General features: G+C 31.5%; 1 protein-coding gene across 8 annotated transcripts in view; it reads right to left on the bottom strand.

The window, feature by feature from the left end:
- Positions 1–469: 469 nt before the first annotated feature.
- Positions 470–23,983, bottom strand: part of LOC106881973 (uncharacterized) — a 44,166-nt gene continuing 20,652 nt past the window's right edge. For 6 of the 8 annotated variants that reach the window (XM_089343145.1, XM_089343148.1, XM_089343150.1 and 3 more), the window contains one exon: positions 19,866–22,261. In XM_089343145.1, the coding sequence (XP_089199271.1) occupies positions 21,872–22,261 (390 nt within the window). In that variant the 3' untranslated portion in view covers positions 19,866–21,871. Of the gene's footprint in view, positions 696–991; positions 1,131–19,865; positions 22,262–23,983 lie in introns of those variants that run through there. The other 2 variants (XR_016238585.1, XR_016238584.1) reach the window with 1 other exon arrangement.

Below are 23,983 nucleotides of genomic sequence, written 5' to 3'. Positions count from 1 at the left end.
GTAATCCATGAAGAAAAAAGAAAAAAGAAAAAAAATCCAAGTAACTGAATGGATGAGAACTAAGAAAGCCATGGACAGAGGTAGTAATGAGTCCATCATGGAATTGAATATGCAGGTAGGGGATGAAGTCAGGGCTCCTATTTATAGCTCTTTAGGCTACAAACCATTTAAGACTAACTGTCCATCAGCTCTTCTGTATACCGATGATTTATGTTCATGGTAGAATCTTGTTCAGGTGTTAAAGAAATTCCAAAAATATGTTAAGAGGTAGCAGAAACTCTGTGCTATATACCATATACAAACTATGATCAGATCCATAATTTCATCCCTCCCTTGCCAGCCTTGCACACATAACCATGTTCTATAACAGTTTGCTGTCTGTTAAGACTTTCCCCTCCCCCACATCCTTTGTGAAGTTTAGCCACTAGCTTTCTTACATATTTACAATGGAATTAAAAACAAAAACAAGTTTAAAAATTTCATCAAGCTTTATTATAAAAATATATTTTCATCTGATATTCACTTCATAGAAGTTTAAATATACTTTCTGTCCATTTCATGGAAATCTAAATACATTTTCATTTCAAAATAATATTACATCCACTTCACAGAAGTATAAACACATAGGTCCATCATCCAAGTGATCCATTATCTCAACTCGGGGTTCCTCTTCATACCTTCTCTGGATCAAACTTCTAAAAGAAAAAAAACAAACACTAAAATGAATTTCCAATAATAATAAATTACAATTTTAAAAAGATATTTAAATGCACAAAACATTGGATTATGTGACCTAATCACAGAAAGAAACTGATAATTGAGAATTACTAATAACTCTACATTGGAGAGATAGTCACAATTACAAATCTACAGATAACATGATCGTCACTGTTAACTAACTGAAGTAGTTACAAGAATTATCACTCACAAAATACTATAGTTATTTAGTATTATAGAGGACAGCATTTAGAAAGATTAAGGATATAATTACCTTCTCGAGTCAGAATCCAATAAAAAAAACGCATGGTGCTACACAGGATACTTTTTATAGGAGGGGAGGGGGAGAGAGAGGTGGGTTGGAGAGTCCAGTATATAAAACCACCTTTCTATTTTCAGCAAACTGAAATAATCTGGAGGGAAAAAGAAAATATTATCATAATAGGTCCTTTACCAGGAATAACAGAGTTGTAAATCTAAATATAGAACATAATAGGGAAAAAACATTGCCAAAAAAGGCTTAAACACAAATAATAAATTTTGAAAATAAAATTTCATAAGGGTAAATGAATTACAGTAAAGACAGTGAAGTAACTACTTCATAGCTATTTGAATACAATGTTATTTCAATAGAGTGGATACAAGGCAAATCTTAAAATATGATTTCGTTCATGATCCTCATAAAATGAGTGGTTATATTTCCATTATATTTGCATAACAAGAACAATATGCATTTCTTTTTCAACAAAATGTTAATTATGGTTAAGATATCTGGACAAAGAGGCCAATATCGTGAGTAATATTTTAAATAGTGACAGGATATTTAAAAAAAAAAAAAAAAGAAAGAAGAATGTGTCTTCCCCCCTTTAAAAAAAAATTATAATATATAGCACTGAAAAATTAGGGATATTGATAAGAGGTAAAATGTCATGGGAAGGGAAAACTTATGTTGACAATAATATACAGTAATCAGGATACAAGGGTTTTTTTTCTTTTTGTTTTGCTTTTTTTTTTCCGTCTAATTTTCACAGAACATGAACAAAGACAAATGTACAGAATATTATTTCTTGATCAAAACGCATACTTATATTCCAAATATCTCTGCCACAAACCCAGCATTAAAGCAACCACTACTGACAAAATTTGAAAGGAATTATCTTTTAAAATCTCATATCAGCAAATGTTTACTGTTTATAGTTTTTGTTCCTCCTTAAATGTACATTATATATATATATATATATATATATATATATATATATAAAATAGGTGCCTACTGAGGCATAAATTCCTATTATAAAAATACTGCGGTGAAATGGGTTGAGGTGAAACAGTGGGTGGGAGGAAGAATGAAAATGTAATTCTTTCAGAATGTCAATGAGAACAAGAATGTTTTTCTACAATTATTTCATCCAGTTAATTATTTATAGATTTATTTAATTTAAAAAAATTTTTTTTTTAATCAACCAAGTATCATAGCCTTACTGTTGCAGTTATATATAACATCAAGAATGCTGCTTTGCGCCAATAAAAAATTTTTTTTGAAATAAAATAAAATAAAAAAAGCACAATTCAACACCAGGATGCTAACATTATTAGCAACAGTAAAAAGTGACAACGATAAACTGTTTTGTAATTACAAAAATAAGTTTACTTTCAAGCAGCTTACTCTCAATAGCTCTATGTAATTGCAGACCAAGCCCATGCAAAATGATTTACTATTAACTTTAACATCAGCTGTTCTTTTGTAAATAGTGGACATGTTATGCTTCTCAAATTTTAATGACCTTCAAAGCTTTAGACCATCAAATCCGGTCAGTCCATACGAATACCATATACCTTTATTCACCACACTGCTTCCTAAAGCACTGTCTCTACAGTCCTTTCTAGAAAGGACACACACACCACACACATACTGAACACTGAAGAAAACCAGTTCTGTTAAGTTTGTCTTAGTGCCAAATACTTGCTCCACAAATTCATACAGAATTCACTCAAATTACTGAAGACTCCATTTATATTCAACATCTGTGATTCATGGGCGCCATGAGACATAGATACCAACAGAAACCTCTCGAACCACATAACATACAATGCCTTACATACAGATAAGCACAGGGACAGATCCACAACACATTGCTGGTAGAAATTTTATCAATTAGAGAGAATGAAAAGATGGCTTCAGTAAGAACGGAGAAACAAAACTAGGTTCAATATATTCTATATTTCAGTCAAGGAGTTCTATTTATGTGTGTCCAACTGAGTATATTTGTGCCATACTTTAATAATAATTTTATGTTATCACTGATGGTTACATTGTCTTGGCCAAAAGTACTCCTTCATAGACCAGGGTGGGGGAATACGAGACTAACTGGGTGTAATTAACCAGGGACTAGTTTAGCCAATAATCATTGTTAGTTTGAGGCAGATTTTGACAAACAGGTGGTCAAACGTTATTAATGTGACCGGAGATTAAACAGGGTAAGGTGTGATACCGTAGCAGTCTGAAGCTAATGGTAGTGGACTACATCAGGACACAGCAGTTCCTTCATTTCACCGTCTCATCGTAGAAATATGCTGCTAGAGCTTTTGAGGCATCATAATAGTGGCAAGGAAAGTGGAATTGTCTATAGCAACTAACAAGTATGCCTTACATGTCTTGGGTAAGGCACATAATAGTTTGTTGTGGAAGGATTGGGGGTTCTTAAGCAGGTGTGGCGTAATTTACAAATAGATTTGTTGAATTTGTATTCAAAATGGCTCTAGATTCCGTACACCTTAGTGTTTTACGCCATCACTCCTCTCATTGTACTGCTAGGAAAACAGGTGATGTTTGTTATAGTTAATAACACATGGTTTATGCAAGTGTAGATGCCAAGATCAACTTCTTACACCCTCCCTCGAAATAGGCTTACACCCTTCCTCGAAATAGGCTATCTTAAACAAGAGGATATATTGGTAGTGGAGCTCCAGATATACAATGTCTAAAAATGAGATAGTGACACTTTCTTTATTAATCCTAACTATAAACTAAAGGCCCTCCCCTATATCCACTATCATAAGCAACAGCATTCAGCTTCTGAGAGAGTTTCTCTGCAAACATATTTTAGCTTAAAAAATTTTTTTTTAAAGTAATTAAATTGTACAGACTACATACAGCTTCTGTTAAAAGATACAATACACAACTATATATGCGGAATATCTTTGCCAGTCCAACAGGCATTTCAAGACCAGATAATACTGACTTCTGGGCTCATGGCAAACATGCAAATATAAAACTAAGCATAAAGTAAAACTGATGGAAAAGTCCAAATAAGTTGATGTTATTTGAAGACAAACTAGGATCAAAGTTACAAGAGCTTAATATCACAAAAATGGCTAAAATAGTGTCATCAAAATGAAACTGACGTAAAGGATACCTGCAGATTTGCAGATGAAGTAAACTTCACATAACACACACATCTGTCACATATGCACAAGCTGAATAACTACAATTCACCATATTACAACCTAACACCTGTAGTTAAATTACTTTATGTCTATATTTACCTGAAAAAGAAAAAAACATGCCTAACCCCAATTACATACCAAAACACATTTCTCAGGGTAGATCTCATCAATACAGAGCCTATTGAGAAATAAGCATAGTGGTCACATACATATAGACTATATATATATGTATATAGATAGATATATATATAGATATCTCAGTGATCAAATTTTAACATGTTAAAATGTTCTAAACATCACATGAACCTATTTTAATGTACAAACTATAAAAAAAGCAATTTGTTAAATAATGTAGTTAATTTTCATTAAAGATTTTTAATGAAGAAAAAAAAAAAATGATATTCCATTCAAAATCAAATGTGCAGCAAAGGATGAAATTGTTACCTAAAGTAATTGTAGCTTGTACCCCCAGCCAGTAACACATTTGAGAGAAGAGAGTATTTTGAGGTAAGGGGGGAAATGGAAATGGAAACAAAAAGCAGATACAATTCAGATGCAAAAAAAAAAAAAAAAAAAAATTTTTTTTTTTAAATCAATAAACATCACTTAAAACACCCTAAAACTCATCTGAATAGGTGTGCAACATATTTGAAGAGGACCAGCACAAGTTATGAGCCTGTAGCCCACTCACGACAGCCTTAGATCAAGGATTTAAATAAAGCAAAGATTTTCCCCACTTGAAGAAACCATATTCAAACAGTTGATTGGTTTGAAAGTTATTATCCACATATTTAATAAATAACTGAAGTTTCTAGTAAGTGCAGTTTATCTTCAAACTAATGGTATGTATGTCTGTATGTGTTGTTGTTGTTAACAACTCTAAGTTGTAATGAAAATCTTTGATTGTGCTCAACACACGCATAAAAAAAAAATCTGTTACAATCACCAGAAAAAACGAAATTTGTGATTGATAGTTTTATTTTTATTTTTTTTTTATTAGTTCAACAGAATTAAGGGTGTTAAGAGAGAACCAGAAGTGAAACATGCAGTGGAATATATAACCTACCTATAAAAGCTGTGATGTATAAGTGGACAGGTAGGCAAACTCTAGGGTAAATCACATCATCAAGGTCAGCTGGCAAATGCTGAAACAAGAAATAGAAAACCTCTCCAACCCACAGTTAAAAGTCCTATTAAAAAGGATACGAACCATAAAAAGGCTCAGCTAAGGAAATAAAAACTGAAGCACATACGCAGCAGTATACAACTGAAATGTATGGACCTCCTGTTATTTTACTGACCTTACAGTAAAATTTATTATGCCCAGTCATTTGTGAGTTTCAGCAAATATTACAAGACATTAAATCAAATATCTGTTGAATATATTTGCTTTTAAACTACATAGTAATAAAAAATTTTAAAAAAATTTTTTTTTTTTAAACCACTAAAATTTTTAACTAACTCTACAGACATAAGTACCATTCTAATACTACAATTTTAAAAAAAGGTTCGGTTCAGTTCAGCTCCCTCAATGTTTTGTACAATAATGTCATGTGCAATAAACGCTATATTTTATAACAGAACCTGACTCAACTTACAAAGCAAGAGCTATTGGACAATGATGGAGTCAACTAAGAGTTAGGTATGTCACTGCTACATAGACAAACATTAAGCTAATTACAAGCTTATTAGCTTGTAATTAGCTTAATTTCTATATATTTTAGTAAACTATATATCTGCATACTAATACATAAATCTCCATTTCTCTCAAATATTTTCCAACAAACAATTTCATGATTGCATACCTTCTTTATGGCTTACATTGCTGTACACCCGTTCCTCATTAGTCAAGACTTCCTAAGTTACAATGCTTTTTGTACTCTTCATCTATGATTAATAATTTGAAATTTGCTTGTTGAGCCCATTTTAATTCACGTATAACTATCATATACAGATACTGTTTCTAACTAAAACATCTTAATTTTATAATTATTACTGAATATAAAAAAAAAATGTGCAAATTAGAAATATTCCAATTTTGCTATATACTTATGTTTCCCCACAGTACCTCTGCAGTATTACGTATTTTTTAAAAACATATTTACAGTCCTCCAGCTCACTTAAGAAAGCTTGAATCATCTACAAGGATTACTTTATTCCTGTCCTGAAAACGAACAGAAGTAAAATGTAAATGTGAAAGGCGTTGGTGGACTGGGTCAAGAAGATTAGAAAAGACAACATCTTAGAATCTAAATTGAAAATTTTGAAGAAACAAGACCAGGGCAAATGACTGTGCTTTCACCAATCATTACAAACTTACTTTCGCGATGGCCACCATGAAAAAGGGCAAATACTAAATTATGAAGCATTCCACTTCCTTAACCCTGAAATAGTAACCAACCCCTAGTGTGATATAGAATGTTAGTTAGCATTATGGTTGATGACATTTATGACTAATGCTCTCATTCAAAAGTTCCATCTTATTTGAAGACTTCAAGAAGAGAGTTTAGTGATGCTGTCCCAGAATTTACAGCTAGCAACAGCTGGTTCAACTATTTTGAAAGGTGGTAAAATACACATCTCTTACAGAAAACAAAACACACCAAGCACTGATATAAACAGTACCTAAACATTATAAAAGGAAACTATGCATAAGGTAAGATTTACTCATACACAAGATTTCAATATGGATGAAACCACCTTTTCTGGTGGCAATGCTGATCGAAAGACAAAACCTATCTTAGAAAATCCCAGAGTATTTAAGGGATTTGTGAATGCGGATTTGACACTTGCAATCCAACAGAATGGGCCTAGACAAAGACGGATTCAATTATATTTTTGTTCCATTGGAATGACGCACCTGGTCAACTCACAGATCAGAGGGTAATGTATATATTTAAAACAATTTTTGATGTGCTTTCAGATAAATGGTTCATGCAGTGCCTAATGATGTGAAACCTTTTGAAACGAGTTCAAAGACAAAAATGCAATTGACATTTCTAAATGAAAGAAATTAAAGAGATTAACATGAAAGGCATGTGTGGAAATCAAGGCCAGCATGTGCGATTTACTTTTATGTTATCCATAATGTTGTGCACAGTGGGTTCAGAAAATCATGAATTTTGCCCATCAAGTGAGCTTTTGAAGCAGCCAGGGAAGACGATAATGAATGGATTTGCATGTTGATTAATTAAGAGGATAATGGTTATAAAGCAGTACCATTGCTGAAGAAAAAATAACCACTCACAACTCAAAATTACCTCTGATATTATGTTCTCCTTCAACCAAGGCTTACAGATCTTTGTTAACAATGAACTAAATAAAGATTGTAGTATTGCTTGAATACTAAAATTACTTGAACTCATACGAAATATATTGAGCAAATATTTTACCAAGTCAATATTAGCCACATATCTACAGGCTAATTTCGAAATGTAGATCTGGTTGTACTGCCATTTTGCTGAAGTCTGACTATTTTCAAAAAGATGTCTTTTGTCTGATGAGACAGAATTCCCAAGTAATAAAAGGGATCCCAATTATTGTTTCTAAATGATTCCAAGTTGTTCAGGTGTTGTATATTAAGGCTTGGATTGGAAACAAGTTCTTTGAAAAGAATGTATTTCAATTTTTAAAGTACAAGTCAACAAGAAATGAGATTCAAGTAACATGTTTCAATTTACAAGTGTTTTTCAAGAACAGAATTCACTTACGTGGGGAATGGGTGTACAAGTGAGTGGTCTTCTTTTAAAATATGTTCCACAATGCACAAGTAAACCTCTTGAAAAATATAAAGAGCAAGAATTCATTCAACCAACATTCTAGATGTTGCCATTGTAGGTCATCCTGAAATTTTCTCGTTATAAATTTAAATAGGTCATTCTTTTTGAGAACACAGTTAATAAATACAGTCTTACCCCAATTTCCATATATACCCACAGTAACCACATGTAAACAACGCATCGACACATTGGCAACAACAGTGCTAACAAAACTTTTTTTTAATTTTTTGTTTTTACATTTTTAACTTTTGATTTAATTTTCTATCTACAGAAGAAAAAAAAACAAAAAACTACTGGGATCCAACAACTTAAGACCCAAAATGATACAAATAACTTTTCAAAAATTTGAAACACTAAAACTGTAGTGGGGTTTTTTCTTCTTTACTTTTTACATTTTCCGTCTGGCTACATCGACTCCAAGAGATGGAAACTACAAGGAGGCTGAAGAGTTAAATTTCAACATAGCTGAATGTATGCAATTTAAAATAACTGCTTCAGATTTTAAAACCATTTAAATTTTGTAAATTATAAAACTGCAGTGATTAAGATTGAAAATGAATTATTACAATCTCAAGAGTTCAAACCCTGTTACAACCATCGTATTTCACTCCTAAACAAAAGCAAATTCTTTATAGAGAAGCATGTTATTCTTCATTTGGTAAGTCATTAAGAGGCATCCAGCTTTATAAAATCTTTGCACATCGATTGGTAAGTAAATATTCAAATATTCCAATCCATGCTGATTTTGAAAAAGAAAAGGGACGTGAAACTAAAATAAAATAACATTGATAATAAAGCCAACACTATATTGTTAAATATTAATTGGTTTTAACTGCCAAATGTCCATAAAATCCTATGAAAATATTATCCAGGTATAATGATCCTGATTCAGATTTGTTTTATTGGTTAGTATAAGAAGCAGTAGCTTTCCATATTTTAATCCCATTGTTACATCAGATCAGATAAAAGGTAAGGTTAATTTGATTAAGTGTTAAGAGGTTCATGAACAGGGATGACAGGTGCAGTTCAGACAAAACAAGGTTGGGATAAACTGAGAGAAGAGGTAAGAGATGAGGACAGTTAAATAATACCACAAAGAGGGTAGGCATTTGTTTGTATTGTAGCAGTTATGTTTTCTCAAACATTAATATGCAGAGTAAAGTACACAACCCCAGATAGGCAAGAACTTATTGCACTGTAGCGCTTATGTGGGTCACAAATCAAGTCAGCATCCTTTCAATATATATATATATATATATATATATATATATATATATATATAATTTGTTTTTTTTAAATCATGGTCAACATCAAAACTGATATATTGCACTTATAGGATTTGAATACTGTTCAAAGATGAAGTGTAGTCAATTATCTTTGACATGGGAATGAGTGTGTTTCTTTCAGTGCTGTTGTCATGTTCCTAGTACAGAATGTTTATTTCAATAAGGATGCTATAGCTAATTGGAAGGATTGCATTATGGATGAGGCCTGTGTAGGAAAACAGTATGGTAGCAGGTCATCAAGGGAGGAAGAAACAAAACATGTTTGTATTGAAAAATAAAAAGGATTAATTGCAAAGCATACATTATTTTACTAATATGAGAGATAAAAAGCAAAGATAACTGGTGAGATTAACACAATGACATGGTTTAGCTACCTGTCAATTCAGACCCAGTACATCTACTATCAAAGGACATTTTCTTAAGAGTTTTATCTACAACTACATTACCACACACTCTTTTCTATAAGTAGATATGAAATTCGGGAGCTTTTCTAGCAAGTCAGATAAAACTTGCTCCATCAGCAAGATAAATGACATGGGATGTGGAGAGGGGACAATATTTGTATGTAAAAGATCAAAGCAAAGATCCAAAACTAACCAGCTGAAGTAGTGAATTGAGAATTTAAAATACCCAAGTATGATAGAAAAATAGGTACAATCTCTTCCACAGAAAAATGGAATAAAGAGAACTGGCTTAAAGTGGTTATAAAATCTGTTCAACTGACAAAGGCCTGTCTGTTCTATGGTCATTGCAAAAGAGTTCTATTTAAATAGTTTATTAACTTGGGACACACATGTAATATAGGCCCATGTAAATTTATAAACCAGGTAAGTTATATGTAGCAAAATAGCCAAACAAAATCATTTTTCAAGAAATTGAGTGTAATTCATTATCAAAGAGGTCAGTGAAGTTATAGGCAATTAGATTATACTCCTAATATACTATCAGTATTTATTAACATGCAATAATGAGCAGCAATGTCTGTACTTAGGGATTTGAACTTAAGAAACAAGATACCGAATTAAGTTGTGTAAATTGTGTTTGATCACAAATTTAAACATTTTATCCCAAACATGTCCTGCTGAAAATTTGGGGGAATATAATGGAAATTTTACAGGAATATCTCTGGATAGAATGAAATGAAAAAATTTTTAAATCACACAGAATTCAACATATGTAAATCTGAGGTATGGATGTGTTTGATTTTTGATTGAGAAAAACTTGCTTCAGAGATTTTACTTTAAAAAAAAAAAAAACGACAAGGAAAACCTTGACCAGAAAGAACAAACTATAAAAGGAGATTCAGCATAATCTGATTCTTTTTAAAATGGGGGCAAAAATTTTGTTTTAAATGTATACAAATCAAAATATTGTAAATCTTGATAATCCTATTTGCAACGGTTGGAATTCATATAGATTTCAGTGGGTGATAAAAAGGGACAAAAATGTGATTCTTTTAAAAGGGAATGTTATTAAAAAATTATATATTGTTTAGTGGGAAAATATACATACCTGAAAAGTAATAAGACAAAATATGTCAGGTGTGCAGGGAATATTCAGTTCAATTACATGTACACTGCTTGAAAACCTTTGTAGGATGGAATCCCAATGTGGCTAGGTCCAAAACAGCAGGAGAGTTCATTATATTACAAATGTTTTCATTTGGCTCAGGCTGTAGTAAGCATTCTGGAAGTTCATCTAGAAACAAGGCTGTACAAAAGGGATTCGCACACTCGTTACAAATACCCCGTTATACATCATATGCTTTTGGAGAAAATCGCCTCCATTGCTATGGTCTGATTATTTAACATGGAGATTCCAGCTTCATTAACATTAGTAAAAAGCATTCAGCAAAAAAATTTTGAAAAAAAAAAAAAAATAAATAAAATAAAACAAAATACCTAGCTAGCCCTTTCATATAGAACAATAAGAAATTTGATTTGTAAGCTAACTAGATCGTAATGATGTGGAATATGAATACAGAATGATGTACAAAATTACCTATCAGTCCATTTCTAGAAACGTACACTATCATTTATTCATTGTTTAAGCAAATTTCACTTTCTCATTTTCTGTTTTATCCCATCAATACCAACTTGCCCAAGAATGATCATATTTAAAATGAAACCATTATATCATGGGTGATAATGAGACTCCAACTGGTTAACACTATTTACTATAGAAAACCAGCTGGTCAATGCCAAAAAATTAACCAGTTGATCAACACATAACACTGTGTGTGCATGTGTACACGTACACACACACACACACACACACACACACACACACGTATATCAAACCATCTGGTCTATACCATTGTAGAAATATTGCTAAAACCCCCCAAATTAAGTAAAACATTAGATAATCCCATTAAAAAAAACAGCCACAAATAGTTAAACAAGTAATCAATATTTCCCTCATTTTAACTGAACACATTTTAATTACATTTTTCAGGGAAATGAAAGTAAAACAAAGAAAACTGATAGAATCCATCTTGGACCAGAGTCATTGGGTCGCAGTCAAACAGTTGAATAAAATGTAAACATATATAAAACAGAGCCAGCAAGATTGTACCAACTCCAGTAATGGCACATTTTATGCCATAGTTGTGGAATTTCAGCAGGAGTCATAGCTATTAAAATTGTACCGACTCAAACATAAAATGTGATAGAATACATTAATACCATGGAGTCAATGAAATTGTACCAACTCCAGTTAAATGTAAACTGTAATAAAACATTAATATTATGGAGTTATAGTCACACAGCCAGTTTACTAACTGCATCAATTCCAATTAAATGTTAACTGTAATGATAACACATAACAGCAAATTCCACAAACTTGATTATTTTTCAGCATTAAAAATAATCAAAATTAAATTTAAGGTCTTCAATGAAGGAGGATCTGGTAGAAGCAATTCTGTAAGAACAATATGTTAGTAAACTTCTGGATTAGATTTTTGATTTAACCCTTTTACTATAGCGTTTCTTTAATAAATTTCACATTGATAAACCCTTTTTTTTTAATACCTTCTAATACAATGTCAATTTTATAAAGTGAAATAAGTGTTTGTTACATTGACAGAGCATTAACTATTTTGAGACCAACCCACCCAGGACCAACTCTGGTTCAAAGTAATCTAAATTAAAACATTAAAATTTCATGCTAATTTGCATTATCAAACACCAGCTTAATGACCAAGTTGCTTTAATAAATTCAAAATTTTCAAATTCAACAGAAATATGGTAACAAAAGTTAGTGTGCCATTGGTTCATTTAATCTTGAAAATGATGAAGAATTTACTGAAGTAACTTGGTCATTATCAAGCTGATGTCTAGAAAATAAATTAGAATGGAATTTTGATGGAAAGTTTTAAATTTAGAACACTTTACAAGTTGACGTTTGTATCAGATACCAGAGGCTCTCAGATTTTTAAGAACCAAAAAGTAACTTGATTCCACATAGGTTGTGTGTTTTCAAGCGATATAAGAAATACAAATACAGGAGATGGAATTGAAAGTTTAACCCTTTAGCATTCAGATTACTATCAAATGTAATGCTTAATTATTCACATTTTCTCTATTAATCATGCATTGCCTCATAGCTTTGCAATTTCAATAATGTGATTTTTTTTATTGGTAGAAGGATTAGAGTGTGAAGGAGACCATATCTGGTCAATTTGAACAAAAAACAGGCAGAGTATAAAAGTTGGATATGGCTATTTTAAATGCTAAAAGGTTAATATTTCCACATTTCCATGAGTCTAAGAAGAACCAAAAATTCTTGCCCAAGTTAGCTAAAAGTTCGATAATTTTAACATTAATAATTAAATCATTTCAGATGAATCAAATTTCTCATGAAAGGTCAGCTGCTTTAAATAATTCAAGGGCATCATGAGAACAAGAGACAGGATCCCTTACTAGGGTTCACTTTCAGGTGCCAAATAGGTTACAATTTTCAGAACTGCAAAGTAACAAAACACGTTCCACTGCAGTTGGTCAAAGAAGATAAAATCAGTGGATACTCAGCCGATAGTGAGACAGACACTTCTGGAATGAAAATATACTTCTTTATTGAGTATAACGTAGCTACCATACCTTAATGTATTTAGATGAATGCATGAAAAGGTAAGTAAAAATAAATCTAAAGAGTACAATAAATCCTTTTACTCTGGTATTTAGAGTCTCCTTCTCTCCTTTATAATCACAAAGAAAGTTGTGAAGAATTGCTAGTTTGTAACATTTTAGTGAAACACTGACAGCAATGGGTGTACATTCATTTCAAGCAAACTAAAAATATTTCATAGAAGTGAAACAAATGTACACTTAGCATTTCACAAAAGCACTAAGTTCACTACTTCATTTGTTGTCTGCTCGATGATTCTCAAAAAGCAAAATTGAAGTAACTGGTAACTGGTAACACAATGTATGCAGAGCAGAGAAAGTCATAATTAGAGCTGGTATTTTATTTAAAGCCACAAACACACAGAAACACACACACACTCAAGATTAGAATTTTTCAGACTATTCACTTCATCTTTAGAAACAATTTTGTATTGTCTTCAAACTATTTTAATTAGTTTGATCATCAATGCCAGCTGTTGTCGTTCCTGGACAATTACAGAGGACAAGATAAGCTAAAATCTAGTCTTGTACTGTGTACACATCCACAACAGGCATCCAATGGTTGAATAGTATATGGGTATGTTAAAAATCTCAAAGATGAGATTAATAGTCCAAGATAATAAAACTACTTCCTTAACACCTCAGACATTTAATCATATATACAAACTGTTTATTCATTCTTGCTCTAAAGCTATAGCACTCATTGACATGTGGTTGTGAAAGTTTCCTAGTATTTTTATAAAATTAAAATTTCCCTTAATTACCTAATCAAGAGGAAATATTAGAGAACATTCAAAAGGATTAAAAGGGGAGATATATATTTTTTAAAAAACCTGATTTTTTTTTTTTTTTTTTTTTTTCAATATGAAAAGACAGCATCACAAAATAGTTTACTTACCAAGTAGAGACATGGTCACTAGTGAGTGATCCTATCAGAATAGCTGTTATCACAATGAGCTGCTAGAAGAATTCAACATTAGTCAGAATACAACAGTACTAACTGTCTAGAAGTAGACAGGAGCAGACATTTCCAGATTCATGGCCATGTTCAGCTTGGAGAAACAATAGTAGTCCCCTTCTTTCCTTATCAGTAATCCAATCTTAAAACAGAAACCAATGTGGTCAATTATCAGAGATCAAACACTTGAAACTGTGGAATTATGTTACCATTTTTTCTGGTCCATTCCATAACTTCATTTCAAGTGGCAAAAGTCAAACCTGAACTCAGCAAGATTAATCCTCTCTGTGTAAAAAATAAGATCTTAAATTTCGAATTTTTTACTTTGAAAATAAAATCTACATAGATGAATCTCTTTCAGATATTTATTATGCATTCTCATTTCAAAATGTGGTTGAGCTTAAATGCATACATCGTATTTTTTAAGTAATTGGGAGTTTCTTGTAATAAAATCGATATTACAAGATACTGGTATCACCTTATTTACAAGTATCTGCAAGTTGTAATGAAATAAAAAGATGATGCCTATATGTATTTAGGAGTTTCTTGTAATAAAATTAACATTACAAGATGTTGGGTATCTCCGACTTCTGATGATGGTCACAATACTTAATATATACTATCAATGTTGAATCTATAGATAGAGGGAATGAAAAAAGGTTTCCAAGTTTAAGTGCTTGGTCAAACACCAAAGGTTCTGATATTTGTTACAAAAATAAATTCAAATAAATATTTGTACATTTTAAGACTGTTACATGCTATGGTCACGGTAAGTCATTTGGACAAAAGCCATCTGCTTCAGTTGCATGAAGCCATACAGATGTCACAGTAAAAGGGAACAATATTCTTCATAGAGAAATCTTTAAGAATTCTAAATCCAGTTATCAATATCAGTTTGTGGGATCTTGAGACAGAATCCAGGTATTTTGGGAAGAAAAAAATGTAAAAAAAAAAATATCAAGCACAAATTAATAAAGCATTTAAGTTTCATATAAACATGCACAGTTTAATACACCAATTTTGTTATGAGAATTTATGGTTTCCTAAAACAATTTTGTAAAGAATTGATGAAAAAGCAACAGTGATGGAAATCAATGAAACCGAATTCCAAGTATCTTAGATCAACCTTTATTTGCTAAAAGTGTATATAAGACTGACAGAAAGACCAAAGAACTAAAAACTAAATGAGCAAGTTATAAAAAGAACAATCAACTTTAATACTTCATGGAATTGAGTCACCAGAAAATAAATTGTGAATTGATATCAAAAGCATTTTAAAAATGACGAAAGGAAAAATGCTTTCATACATGATACACACTTTATCCATCAACAAACAAACAGTTAAATATTAATCAGAAATTAATTTCATTACAAATATATTTATAGTAAGTTAGCAAGTTGACATTTCAGCTTGCAAAAAAATAGGAAATGTCCATTCAAACTTGAGATATCTTGATTGTAGTTTCAAGTAAAATCAAAGTGTAAGACCATTAAATATTCGCTACTGTTCCTTCATATTGAATGGAAAGAATTTAACTATGACATTTTAAAATGTTTAAGCATTACTTGGAAACCTATTTTACTGAAATAACCACACTTATAATTAAAAAAAAACCCTGGTACAAAATATATTTCCTACGGAAAATAAGTTACAATAAAATGAATTCACAGAAGTGACACTGGAAAGTGATTAAGAAATTACTATTTCTTTTGACAGTTACAAAAAGATATTATACTAAAAAAATTAAAATTACTCAGTTATTAACTTTCTAACACTCAACTATCTTCTTAACAAAATTCATTTGTAAGTTTGAAATGAAACTTACAATTAAATACTGTTTACTTTCAAGACAAGAACCAAGAAGAAAAAAATATTCTCTTAAAAAATGATCGAAAAAAAAAAAAAAGACCTATAAATTATAAATATCAAATTTTAATAAATTCTTAAAACTGGTCTAATTTACTCTAACATTTAAACTGGCTATAACAGGTCTAAATATTCCGTCTAGTTATATATTCAAATTGGCCATGTAGCCTCTCACATCTACCCTACAATATCATTCTAAAAATAATCACATCATCAAAATCTTGAAGTTAAATGATAAAGCATAATTCAAAGCAATATGAATAAATTAGCATTACATTTGACAGAGTAATTCTTAATGCTAAAGGGGTTAAATAAGAAAGAAAGCAAGTTATTGGTAGAATTCACAGATACTCAAAGATTGATAGAAAAGAGATTATATCAAGGACAAGGGACATACTGAATTTGTTATGGACAGGATGCTTTCAATCAATCTACATTTGACTTTACATCAAAAATACAAGTTTACCTGTCATCATGAGGTATTTTCATGGTTGTGTAGATAACCTAAAGTAAAGGACTGACTTCCTTACCCACTATACAAGCAACGAAAGAGAAAAACAGTTTGATGGAATTAACATGTTGAGATCAACTTATCTCAGACTAAGTAAGAAGGTGAAGGGGGAAAAAAAAAAAAAAAACAATTTTCATCAAATATCTAATTTAAAACTATCTTTTTCTTTTTTGCCAAATCTGTATGTGTATAGATGTAACATGAGGCAAAACAAGGCTAATAAAATTCTTGATAAAAATAACCAAAATCGTAATAGTTGCTGAAACATTAATTCCTCCTATAACATCCAGTAAACAATCAAAAGGAGAAACATAGAGAAATATCTCAATGAATATAGTTAACTATATTAGAAAATTTAAAAAAAAAAAGCACCTTTGACCAAATATTCAAAAATGGAATCCTCAAGAATTATGCTCGACATATGCCAAAACAAGTATCAGATAAATAGACCACTAACAATTACAAAATTCATTACACATATTTAAGCATTACAATGAATTTAGGGTTGGGATGAAAAGAAAAAAAGGGGTTAGAATAAGCAGCAAGCTCTAAATCTTCCCTACAACATAGATTGGCCAAACCCACTTACCATACAACAGCTTTAGGGTATAAGCCTTATAGAACAGTGGTGACCAGTTGAATACATACCTGCATTTCAGATCCACATGCTGGTAATCAGTAGCACAAGGATTCTCCAAGTAATTCATATTCCAACAAGGTACTTCGTATTTCATCCAAACAAGGACAGAATTTAGAAAGCGTTCCAGACACTTAATTTGCATGGGAAGTTTTTCAAAGTAATTGCCAAAATGAACAGAGTCCAGCCATCAGTATTAAGTATGAGGTATTTAAAAAAAAAAAAAAAAACTAAATGGCTTTCTAATCAAGAATTCTTATGTAAACTTAAGTTGCACAAGTACTGTTCGCCAAATGGGAAGAGAATCAGAACCGTTGAAGGAGAAAAACGGTCGATGATATTGCAGGAAATTAAGATATAATTGCAGAAGAAATCCCCATTTTATCAGGTGAATTTCTCCCCTCACTCTTTATATCAGAGGTGCTGGTATTTCATTTGCATAATACTTCTCAATATCATTCAAAAGTTCTATTTTTCAGTGACATTCTTTATAGCAAGGACTATTCGGTGTAATTTTCCACATGTAATATAACTGTATATATATATGTATGTATTATATATATATATATATATATATATATATATATATATATATATATATATATATATATATATCAGGTCAAGAAATATATGTATCAAACTTAGGTGAAAAAGCTTATACGGTATAAAGTTCATCTTGGAAACTTTCAGGATTTCCATGCTTCGAGTCTTCATAATCAAATCAAACAATCAAAAGAACTTCAGAAAATCAAATGATCGAGGGATGGATATTGCTTCAGGCATCACAAGTTCGTTCCAAAGTTAGTGATTGAAGTGGATCAACTTTTAAAAAGAAGGCACTACATGAAAAGAGTTAAGGAATAGGGGGGTGGGAGTATGATGAGTAGATAGGGCAAAATAAAAAGTTTACTGATCCAAGTAGAAATGATTTCAAGACCCCCTCATATCATTTTGAAATTAAATGCTTGGGTTACGTGGAAATCTAAGTGAAATCATCAAATTGTTTGTCATAACAATTTAGTATCTTTGCTTGGATGTCGTATTTCTGCAATAATGCTGTTGCTGATACAATTTCCAATACCTACCAGTATTCATACAACACAAGTGACACGACCAAATGGCGCAGTATTATCTTTCACAAAAGAACTTATGTTCGATATTATCATCTGTGCCGAGTTGTCAAGAGCTACCATTATCTTGCCAATCATCGATTTCTTCCATACTTACCAAGGGGAAACACTGTAACCAATTATGCCAATATAGAAAAATTGGCTGACAATTATTCGTTACCACATTCACTCTATCCTAGACAGTTTTCTACAGGTAGACAATTATCTTAGATTTTAAAGAAGAAAAAAAAACACAAGAGGAAGAGTTAAAAAACAGAAAGAGTGGTAAGAGGTAGTTTTTCTTAAACATGTGTACTTAAGAAAACTATCTGGAGATAGTTTTCTTAAACAGAAAGAGAGAGGCAGTTTTCATACAGACAGAAGACAGTTTACTTTAACACAGAGAAGCAGTTTTCTTAAACACACAATAAGTTTTCTTGGAAAGAGACAGTTCACTTAAACAGAGAGAGAAAGAGAGTTTACTTAACCCTTTTGATACCAACCCATCCGAGATTGTCCCTATTTAAGACACAGGCTTAAAATTTTCCATTTAAATTTCATGTTAATTTGTTCCAAACATCAGTTTAAGGTCAAAGTTATTTTACTATATTCGTTATTTTCAAAATGATTTGAAAGGGGTACATTTGAATAGAACTACAGTAACAAAAGGGTTAAACAGAGACAATTTCCTAAAACACAGAGTCTCCTACACATTCTCACACACCACAGTATAGTATTTCCATATGCAGTTTCTTAGACAAGTGCACAGTTACTTTGACTTGTGCACACACTCACACACAGTATGTAAAGTATGAAGTACACATAAGTTTGTGACAGACACTTTCTTGAACAGAAAACATCTATCACAGCTTGTCTGAAGAATTTCATTATGTAAAAACTTCAATAGTAACTAACTTCAATAGTAACAAATTAACTTTCAAATTTCCAAGTTTTTAACATTACAATTATGACATTATCCAAAATCATTTAAATATAATACTTAATGAGATTCTGAAATCAGACAAGCCAGTAAACATAACCTGCATTCAATTGTTGAGCCCATGCATTACAGAAAATGTTCCCAGTCCTCCAGTTCAACTAGACTTTTACAGCAAAAATTTTACAGTGATTACTTCCATTAACAGCAGGTATTGCTTTAAAAAGATACACTGTACTACTAGTATACTAATGTTCACCAGTATACTTGAGCAGATGGTGGCACAAATGAGCTATTGCTATGGTTATGCAAAGTGTTGGATAACTCATATCTACATAAAATGATTGCAGAAATTTCAAGTATTTGGAATGCTTCACCCATTACATGTGTGACCTAACTGTTTATAGTCACAACTTGCAAGAGACATGTTAACTTTTTTTTCTTTTCTTTCTTTTTGTTAATAGCCAGAGAAAAATAAAAATTAGCACAGTAATCAGAGTAGCAAATTTATTGACATTTAAAAATTATAGCAGTTTTTTTAAGTCTTCAGACATTAATTGATATTAAGCAAATCATTCCATTGTTTTCTATTTGCTTTGCAAAATTAGAAAACATTTTTTCTTCCAATGACCGTTTGAAATTACAACAAATATCTCATCCTATATACATCATATATGTGTATATATAATGTATATAGTGATTCATTTTAAATATTTACATTTAAAAAATTAAAATGTTTCATTGTAATAGCAAATGAAACAATTCCTTAATACCACTTCAGGGTGTGACAAAATGGATAAGCAAGAAATGAAAAGTCAAGCAGTGAATATTTCTGATGAGGTTTACAATTCACACTAGTAAACTGCCATTTCATAATCCTCAATTTGCACAAGTTAATGCTTGATGAATACTTGGAGACTAAGATTAGAGAAATTTGCCTTGCTCTCTCAAAGGAGTACTTTTCCCCCCAGTTTAGAAATATCTTAAAATGAATAGAAATCCTAGAATACAAGATAATTAAGAGAAAGTGTGTATGGTCCAAGTATCTAGACACTTGATACATACATCTGCCAAATGTGTCTTGTTGAAAACAAGACTGAGAAATTGTGCACAAAATCTAATTGTATAAAAATTTATTTGGCATGTCATGGAAGGAGAGGAAGGGAAGTTGAAGTTTTTATTTCTATCAGATTATCACAAGAAGCATTATTAGTTTGAAGCATTAGCTTTTTTCTTTAGAAAACTAATTATTAAGTATATAAAAACTTTTGAAATGATCAAATATCTCAAGGAAGAGGGGTGGTGTAAAATACACCCCCACACATTTAAATACAAGATGTAAAACTACAATACTACTCTTGGTTTGTAACAGGTCACACAGTATACTTCAAACTTTAAGAAAATACACTTCCCCAGAGCTATGACCAGCTAAACAAAGAATTATTGTGAGGGACTCCTTACCACTAACTATGTAAATCTTGAATTGAAATTAGACAAATCTGAAACCCTGCTAAAAAAAATGAAACAGCAAAGAGGGAGGAGCTAAAGAGGAAACACCCCAACAATATCAAGTTCTCAACCATGACATGCCAAATCTGAAATCTAAAAAATGTGCTATAAGGAAGCAAATCAGAGAAAAAGAGTAATTTTTTTTCCCTTTAAAAGATGAATCGAACAACCATATTGACAACCAAATTTGATAGTTTAGGAACAAGACCATGTACCAAGTAGCTTCCCAGTGCTACAGATGAGCCAGGGATGGCTTCAGGTTAAGTGGCCAGAGCTTATAATAAAAGATGGCATCATCAAAGAACAGGCCAAATTACAGTGGCTTATGAAGTACATGTGACTTTTTGCATTTTACTTTTTTCCTGCAAGATCTTTTTAACACTAAGATAGGGAATAATTTAAGGAGCTCACTTATTAAAGTTGCTGCATGAGACAATGACATTAGTGAGATGGAAAAACTCAAGTCATTGGCAGTAACACTTAAAGTTGTATTATCTTCAGTAAAGTTCAGTTTATAGGTACAGTAAGTAAAGTCAGAAATGACTTATAAGATCATCAGAATGATCCCAAAAGAACATTTTGCCAAGATAATACAACTTCTATAAAGAAACAATGATTTTTAAAAAATTAATAAATAAAATGGGAAAAAAAAAAAAAAATCAGTTAAATCAGGCACAAAATTCAAGTTAAAGGTCACAATGTTTATTAGACGGTTAAGTCGAAATGAATATGACAAAATTAGAGTCATGATGATGAAATCCTTATTTTAGACTATGAATAATCAGTGAAACACTGATATGAAGAGCACAAGGATGGTGACACCAACAAGTAATGGTTTTACTACTGTCCACTACATGATATTAAGTTCTCCAGGAATAAATTGATACATTTACAGTAAAAGTTAAGATAAATGAGTTGCTGTCAAAATAATGTCAATGGCATGGGTGTAAAGTTTTTTTTTTTTTGTTTGTATCATTTTGTTTTGTTTTTTTAATATCGCCGCATTCTTTTCATCTCAGCATAATCTTCTCTGTTGGCATTCTCTCTGCGTCTGTCCATCATGTTACCTCTGTCAGCACTATTTCCGCTTCCACTGCTTCCGCCGCCAGCTCCACCACTGCCGCCGCCACTACCTCCGCCGCCTCCTCCTCCTCCACCACCTCGCATGCCACTGTTGCCAGCCCCAGGCATGTTCCCTCCCATATTGGAATTGAACAAGCTGGGTGGACCATTTGGTCCACCACCCATCTGACCACTACTGATAGGTGGGCCGCCACCGCCACCCATGGCACTGGCAGCACTGCTGCCCATTCCTGCTGACCCGTAATTGTCAGTACCTCCAAAGTTGTTATCCCCAGGTTGATCGTAGCGAGACTGACGCTGTTCAAGTTAAAAGGGCATATCATCAGAATGAGTAGTAAGATCAAGGGAGATTATAAATATATATCTTAATAAAATATATATTATGTAAATATATATATATATATATACATTACATAAATATACATTATGTGAATATATATATATATATATTATATAAATATATATCTTAAATATATATATTATGTAAATATACATATATAAATATACATTATGTAAAATATATATTGTATTAAATATATATTATATGAATATATTTTGTAAATATATATAAATATATATCAATATATATTATATAAATATATTCATGCAAATATGTCTGCAAATATATATTATATGTAATATATAAATATGTATTTATCATGATTATATATATATATATATATATGTAACAAATATATTATATAACAAGAGAAAGGCAAATAGCATTATAGGAAGGACGCATGTAAAACAGTTACGGAATACACTGAATACTACAAGTCTTAGTAGAGAGGACTAGTGAAATGAAACCTGAAATAAAAACTGTATAAGATTTTAGGTTGGGTGAGTATGGAATCAAATGCAGAACCATTATTGAAACAGTCCTATTTAAATCTAATGTCTATTAAGAATATAGACATTTCTCTAAGTTATTAGTTATAATGAGTAAGGAACTGTCACAAATGAATTTAATCAAATCCTTAAAAGCAATTAAATTTACTATGGCCCCCTACTGAAAACCCTTCATAAGTCATGAGCTATTTTATTAGCAACTCATTTGGAAGGGGTCAGTTTTTGTTTCTTTATGGAAAAGACATCCATATGTGACAAAACTGCCAGTTATAAATGTTAGTTTGCAGCTACTATTAAAAAAAAAAAAAAAAACATTTGAAAGAACAGATACTGATTCAACTATCAGTAAATATTAAATATTCTTGCAAGTTTAAGTTTCCAATAAGTACAAAGTAACTTAGTTACTGTTCTACAAAAAACTAGTTAGTTGTAAATTGACAATTTTCACTTGTTATAACATATCCCTGGAGAAACAAGGCCAACAACTTCAAAACTGCAGTTCAATGAAAGTCTGCAGGGATTCATTAGACAGGAGTACAAGTGAATTCTAAATAGCAGTTTCAATGACAGAACAGTGTTCGCAAAAGTGTTTTATAGTATTTAGCTCTAGATCAACCTGATGAAGTAGGCCTATAAGTCGAAACAATTCTTGCCATATCCAACACCTCTTCCAGAAGGCATGAAGAGTAACTAACTTGTCTTTCTTTATAAGACAACAGAAGGGAAATTTGTTTCTAGCAAGCTGTGTGACAGCTTAGAGGGTCCCTCATCAGCTCAAGCAGTTTGCGAGCACATGCAGATTAACAAATTGAGAACTCAGCTCTGATGTCATCACTTAAAGTACATGACTTGATATCTTGTTATTTCTATCTATACATATATAAAAGCTGATATATCTATACACATATATACATACAAGGTGTCCCAAAAACTGTATACACACTTTAACAGCTAATAACTCAATTTTCATTTCTTTTTAGATTTAACCCATTGGAAATAATGAAGGGAGCCAGACTAAACTTTGAACAAAATGCATTTACTCTAACGGGCCACTGGCAGTTTGAAAATGTAGTCAAAGAACAAAAAACAGTTTTGGAGGGACTTTCAAATAGATTCAGCGACACGACTTACCAATCAGCTGAATAAGAGAAGTTTGTAACAGATGGTACT

Source organism: Octopus bimaculoides, chromosome 27, assembly GCF_046866305.1.
Source record: "Octopus bimaculoides isolate indiv1 chromosome 27, ASM4686630v1, whole genome shotgun sequence".
In the NCBI taxonomy this organism is placed as follows: domain Eukaryota; kingdom Metazoa; phylum Mollusca; class Cephalopoda; order Octopoda; family Octopodidae; genus Octopus; species Octopus bimaculoides.
The sequence above is the reverse complement of the archived record's forward strand: the minus strand, read 5'-3'. Positions and strand labels throughout refer to the sequence as shown.